The sequence below is a fragment of the Tachysurus fulvidraco genome, chromosome 15 (assembly GCF_022655615.1).
Source record: "Tachysurus fulvidraco isolate hzauxx_2018 chromosome 15, HZAU_PFXX_2.0, whole genome shotgun sequence".
Taxonomy (NCBI): Eukaryota; Metazoa; Chordata; class Actinopteri; order Siluriformes; family Bagridae; genus Tachysurus; species Tachysurus fulvidraco.
In genome coordinates, this window is record NC_062532.1 from 3,049,496 (window position 1) to 3,056,529 (window position 7,034).

Consider the following 7,034-nt stretch of genomic DNA (forward strand, 5'->3'; position numbering starts at 1 on the left):
CAAGTGCAAAGAATTAGAGTTGTGTTTATTTTGGGCTATTCCAATAATCATAGTGGGTACACCAGGCAGGGGGCAAAACACAGGGGGGAGAAAAGAAAAAAGAAAAACAGGCAAGGTTCAGAACCAGGTGGAAAAAAACAAAACAAAACAAAACAACAAAAAAAATGCTGACAGGAAACAGGAAGTAGAAAATTAGTGAAAAAAAGTTACATTACATTTCTATATAAATATGCGCAGAGCCATGAGCAGGAAGAAGACAGCAAACTTAAGTCTAGTGAGAGAGTTAATAAGAAAGAGTAGAAAGCTCTGACCAAATATGGGAAAAAGTAGGAATTAAGGATCAAGAAGTCGGTGTTAATGAGAACAGGAAGTTCTGACTAAATATGGGACATGTTGGGAATAACTAAGAGAAAGAGTGAGAGAGAGAGAATGAGAACAGGAAGCTTGGAATAAAAAGAGGAGTTAAGGGAATGCTGAAAGTGTGCTGGGTGAGAGAACGGGGACAGAATCCGGTTCTGACGAGCAGCTGATTGACAGGCGTCAATCGTGGCTACACATGTTGATGACTGGACATGTCACGTGTCAATAAAAAAACGCATCTACAAATGTAGATCGGTACACCAACACTGCTTCAGCTCCACATAACTCAGGAAGACTTCTAGGGTGTGGGAAAAACGGAGTGCGTCCCATTACGGAAAATCTTTCTCACCCCTAAAAAGACTGGAAAACTGTGCATGAAGGTTTCATCGTCATTGGTAGCATAGCACACATGCAGATCAATATACAAAGATATAAGTACATACGTTCAAGCTCAGTAATGGTACGGTGGCGAGTCCGTCCGGCTTCCAGTGCTCGATAAAAACCCCGTCTAATACTCGACACTGTTAGACATTAAACCTACATAAGCCTTCATAAACATGACATGACACTCTCATATAATCCACTGGGGTTTGTTCAGATTTCCAGATTAATGCATCATTTATTTATTTATTTATTTATTTGTTACATGTTAATCTAATCAGCAGATCGACTATCTGATTGAGATAAGGTGAGAACTGTCACACATTTCTACTCTGACACTTTGTCTTGCAAGCACAAGATCCCAAATGAAGGACGTGCTAATATTAGTTTGCTAAAACTCCAATTAAACCCAGCTGTAGATATTTAGAACTTTCAAAATTCAGGAAAGTTGTGTTTTAAAGCTTCATCTGGTTCCACCGTGATCAACATCATGTTCCTAAAGCCTCTATTGGACCGTGGCTTCAGAGAGTAAAACTAGAGTTGTGCATCAGGAAAAAAAATAATCAGGAGAACTGGCGGTCCCACGAAAGCAGGAAGGAATGATCAGTTATAAAGCTTTCAGAAGACATGGAGGTGTTTTTGATGCAGAGTTGTGCTTGCAAGTTCGTTCATGACCTTCAGCACCCGCCTTATACGCGTCAGCGTCTCTGTGGTGTAAATGGTTTAAACCGATTTCTTTACATTTTAGGAAACCAGGACCAACTGGGGTCATTAAAAATATTGCCAGCAGGTACAAAGAATAATAACTGCTATGTTGGTGGGATTGGTCAGGCTTTCTGAGGACCATTAAATGGATTGGTCCAATGGGGCAGAATGGATTTGTCAGAGTTCCTGGAATTGGAACTGGGTTTAAAACACAACTCTAGTCAGGTTCTACTCTCGGCCCTCGTTTGTAACGGATAAGAGAAACATTTTAAGATGGAGATGAAGGTCATCTGTTTAACTGTGAGAGCATGAAAGTGTTGTGCCATGTTCATGATGCATTAATGAAAGATTACAAAAATGATTTCCTTCCTTTACTCCTGTCTGAAAATTCAGCTCTTTCCTTAGTGGTATGTTCCAAGGCCCTGAGTTCTAAATGACCTCATTTATTCATTTCATCCTATCAGACGATGAGAAACGGCGTGTTCCGATTGGCCCCCAAGGTTATGTCCACTATGTGCACTATTCTATCCTATCGTAATAACATCATATTTAGACGTGTTTAGACGCAGGGCATACACAAAGCTACGCTTTATTGCTGTATCGTCAGGTTCCCATCTGTTTTCTGGTCCACTGACAGCAGATTTGTCTTCAAATGTCCAAGATGATCTTGGAAAGTGAGAAAGCCCTTCATATTTGTGTCTTTGATTTTCATGAAATAAATCTGTAAAACCTAACACTTTAAACCTAAAGCTAACACTGTGTCGAGCACTGTGACGAGAACTAGTGTAGTCTTGACTAAACCACAACACCATTGATATTCTGTACAATGGTCACTTGATGACATCGCCACATTATGGACAGACAACCTCTAGCAGTCAAAAAGAAAGTCATCAACAGGTCAAGCCAAACATTTTTCAACGATAACCCCTGAATCCTATGAACAGAAAGCAACACATCAGGGACACTAAGTGCTACGGTAGGACTACACTAAAACATCATCTCCTCTCCAGTATTTTGAGTGCCATATTTATAGGTTTAAAAGATGTACGTGAGCCGGTCGAGCTAAGCTAGCTACCGATAGAGCGAATGAGTGCGATTAGCAAAATTCCAGGAACGATAGCATGTAGCATCCTATTGCAGTCCGGTAACCAACCGTGTCAGAGTAATGATGAAAAAATCGGATCCGTTGTAAATCTAATAAACCTAGTAACGTCATATGACACTCAAATTACAGCTCTTACGACATCTTCATAACCTCTCTGTTAATTCAGACACAGCTGCTCCGCGATGGTTCCGCTCGGTGATGCAAGAGCCGCTCAGTCCTTCTTTGCTTCTTGTTTTGTAGTCAGAAATTCCCAAGCATCACTTCATCCTCTTCTTCTTCTTCGTCTTCTTTTTTTGTTCGTTTCGTCCCACATACAAAATCCCCTCCCGATACCGAAGTTATAAAATCGGAAGTCACTTGCAGGAGACAATTTAAAATTGGACAGAGAGACAGTAGGGCTGGACTGAGGACAAGGCAACAATAACACGTGTAACTTCCCTCGTTTCCATTACTGCTGACCTGTTTATAAAAAAATACCTCAGTAAAAATCACACTGCTATCGTCCGGCATTGACATCGTCATACGGATCTGTGTGAGTTTTTAAATTTCAAGTTGTCTGTGAAGAGATGCCGTCATGCAAAATAATGGTTTTTTTTTTTTTTTTTTTTTTACAATTTTTCTTTTTTTTGCTCCTTTTCGCAGACAGCAATTAGATTTCCAGCTTATTGGCCTTGAAACGAGTCTCTGATCTTGGCCCCTTATTGCATTCTGCACAATGCCGAATTCAGTGAGCTTCAATCGCACATACGCATACACACGAATATGCGCACACACGCAGACGCATGCAAGCATTTACTTTGTGTGCACAATGCTGCTAAATATAGCTTGGATTTTTTTTTTCATCCCTTTCGATATCTTTCTTCCCAGCTGCATGCCCTTTCCATAAAATGCAAAAGTTCCTCGCTATAGCTTCGTAGCCTTTCAAGGTTGCTACCGATTTTTTTTTTATCAATGAATATTTTCCATTTTAACTCATTTAATTTACCAAAACATAAACGAAACCGCTACATCCTACTGCGCTTGCATTTGGACATCCTGATTTGAGCTTCCTCAACCATCAGGATTTAGTATTTGGTGGTTGTTTGTATTGTCCCCTGCTTCTGTTGCTCTGTAGGGTAAGAGGTGCATGTCGGAGTGGATCCTGCTCCTCTACATCCCTCTCTCGAGCAAAATAGAAAACAGGACCAGGCCACGGATGAAAAGAGAGACAGTGCTAGATCAGGATTTGTTCTTATTTTGTTCCTAACACGGAACATCACGTGTCCAACTTTGAACGTCTCCGAGCAGAAAAATGCAACAAAAATACGGAGAGGAAAAGTCGCAAACCACGTAAGGTGTGATGCAAAAAGAGGGTTTCATCTGTTTTTCCTCAAGCCTGCCTCTATTTGTTGACTCGTGATTTCACCTTCCGACACTTCTTCCTTTTCTTTTCCTGTCCCCCGAAGACTAATCAGTTGCACTCCCTCTGATCCTTCCTTTTCCCCTTTGCTGTCCTTTCCCACTTTCCCCCGAGCCAAACTTCCAGTGCTGTTGCTCTTATTAACCAGTTGGGGCAGCAGAGAGCTCGGCGAGAGCAGTGATGTTAAAGAAAGGCTGCTCAGTGTTTCTGAAAACTGTTCACTGTTGCAGGCCTTGTTGGAACTATGTAAAGAACCCTGGCAGCTGCTCTGGTCCACTCTGTTAGCATGGAGGTCAAAGGCTGGTCTCAGTGTCTCTGTGGAAAGTCCTCTGTTGGGTTCCTGTGAAGATGAGACACTGAAGCTAAGCCCTTCCTCCATAGTGGTCTGCAGACTTCCCTCTGAGCTTCCTGTGGCCAAGGACGAGTCGCTGTGAGATGCGTACTAAAGAAAACCAAGAGAAAGATAATATACCATCAACAAGAACGATCGTTACGGGAACTTTCCCTTCAGTCCCTGTTTCTATAAAAGGTGCAAATATTTTACAAATATGTTTTATACATGACCAGGTTTTGCTGTGAATACAGCGCATCTGTTAAATACAAATACAATACATTTTAATCTTATAGACATCAAACAATATGTAGGCCGATGTGTATTCTAGCCCTGGTCTTAGTCTCGGTCAGGATCCTGCTAGTAGCCTCAGCGTTAGTCAGGATTAAGACATGGTTATGGTCTCCAGTCCCTGCCTTACACGTGGTTGAAGCTTCTGTCATGGCTCCAGAACCTTTATACTATCTGACAAGGATCTACAGCATCTTATTCAGAGCGACGTACAAAAGTGCTTCAGTCTCTAGTCCAGCGTCCAAACGTATTCTGTGATGAGGCCGTTTTGGTCCTCTGTAATCTCAGTAAAAGTTCCAGCCTGATTCTAACTGGCTCTAACTGCTCTAGTGACCTCCCACTTCCCAGTGATCCCTTAGCTCCCATCTCTGCATTGTCGTACAGAACACGATGTAGCAGGTGATGTAAGCTGTCATGATACCAAATATTACGACAGCTATCATGTTGGTTGAATTTAACCTGACACTTGTCACTAGACCTAAACTGTCAAAAGAGCTAATGACATCTATGTGCAGCAACACACTCCACCTGTGCTGTGAGAAGTTCACTGTTAGCTCCAGGTGAGCGAAGGGAAGCCCAGGATGCTGGAGAGCTCAGCCTCGGGCCTCTGTGCTTGTGACCCGGGCGAGTCCTCGGGGGTACGGGTAAAGCTGCTGCTGCTGGATGGAAAAACTCAGCGGGAAGACGGAAGACGGCGGAGGAATCACTTCTAGTCCCATTATCATTTCTTCTAAAACTGCTGCTACACAGAGACCCACCTGACAGAAATAAACAGAACATCACTTCATCACTTCATATGTTACTTAACATCCATTTATTTTCAACAGATTTTTTTTATTGGGTAAATGTTAAATGTTACCGTACATAACGATAGTTAAGCAACGATTAATATCAAATTCGACCAAAATTCATGCAGATTAATGACATTAAGGAATTTAATCACAAACCAAGTCCAATTCTTTTTCAAAACAAAAAAAAAACACTTTCTGAAGCTCTGCAGATCTTTCATGTGACGCATGATTGTATTGTACGTTACCGATGCTATGGCGGTTTGGTGTGTATGTCTTCCGGAGCCATCTGTGACCTCCGCCCTCGGCTCTCGCTGCTTCTTCACCCCCTGCTGCCTCCTCCAAGCTTTTCTCCATCTATACGGTGTAATCATAGCAAAGCTCAGCTCAGCGAACGTCACTACAGCCCATCAGATCAGAGCCTGGCATTAAAACCTCCTTAACCTACTGATACATTCATATAACTCACTTCTCCTTATTGATCCTTTTAGTGATGAAAATGATCTAATTCCTTCCTGTAGATGATTCTAACCATCCATTTGATGATGATTCTGCCTCTGTATGCAGTATGTTCTCTTGTTCTATGTGCTGAGCCTGAAACCTAGACCAGAACCCTCTGTCCCAGCCTGCAGGATTTACTTATCTTATTTCTATAGTCTATGGGCTCATTAGCACGAGTCCACGGTAGTTTTCACTGATTAGGGTCCATTAAGAAGCTGATGCTGAGGGAGATTTAAAAGATTACAGTGGTGTAAAAATGGCTGCCACAGAGCTGCCAGGCTCTTTATTAGAGAACGGCGCAGTTCTAAATGTTTTGTTGCTCAGATTTTATGCAGCAGATGTCGAATCTTTCCCATAAGAGGCTTCATTAAAGACTGTTTTGTAAAAGTACAAGCTGAGCATCAAGCATACGGAGAGTTCGACATCTCACGTCTCAACGCCGCAAATTAGTCAACATTCACACGACTGATAAAGTTACAAGCTTTAAAGTTCGAGACAGAGTTCATCTAAATTCTGTAACAATCCCGTCATTTTCGCTGCATCACATCCGTGTGAGTTTCTCATCAGATCAGGACTCAAGTCTGTGCCATAAATCTTAGTTTCATTTAGAATTACAGTCTTTATTAAACTCCATTTAAAACAACCATTAAACCATGAAACAGAAAGGAATTAATTACTGATCTGAAAATCAGACAGTGGATAGATTTTGAAATTAGTATTTCGTATTTTGTCATTAGACTGCTTTTATTACATTCATTCATTCATTCATTCACTTTCTACCGCTTATCCGAAACTTCTCGGGTCACGGGGGATCTCAGGCGTCATCGGGCATCGAGGCAGGATACACCCTGGACGGAGTGCCAACCCATCACAGGGCACACACACACACTCTCATTCACTCACACACACACACACACTACGGACAATTTTCCAGAGATACCAATCAACCTACCATGCATGTCTTTGGACCAGGGACTAAACCGGAGTACCCGGAGGAAACCCCCGAGGCACGAGGAGAACATGCAAACTCCACACACACAAGGTGGAGGCGGGAATCGAACCCCCAACACTGGAGGTGTGAGGCGAACGTGCTAACCACTAAGTCACCGTGACCCCCGCTTTATTACATAATTGTAAATAATGTCGTCTTTCTGATTTTCCGATCTAAAGATC

At 42.1% G+C, this 7,034-nt stretch overlaps 1 protein-coding gene across 1 annotated transcript in view; it reads right to left on the reverse strand.

Annotated features, from left to right (window-relative positions):
• The window catches only part of LOC113647309 (voltage-dependent T-type calcium channel subunit alpha-1I-like), a 110,871-nt gene continuing 103,837 nt past the window's right edge, over nucleotides 1-7,034 (reverse strand). The window contains 3 exon segments of the mRNA XM_047801156.1: nucleotides 1-4,392; nucleotides 5,101-5,330; nucleotides 5,609-5,717. Coding sequence (XP_047657112.1) covers nucleotides 3,907-4,392; nucleotides 5,101-5,330; nucleotides 5,609-5,717 — 825 coding nt within the window. The 3' untranslated portion in view covers nucleotides 1-3,906.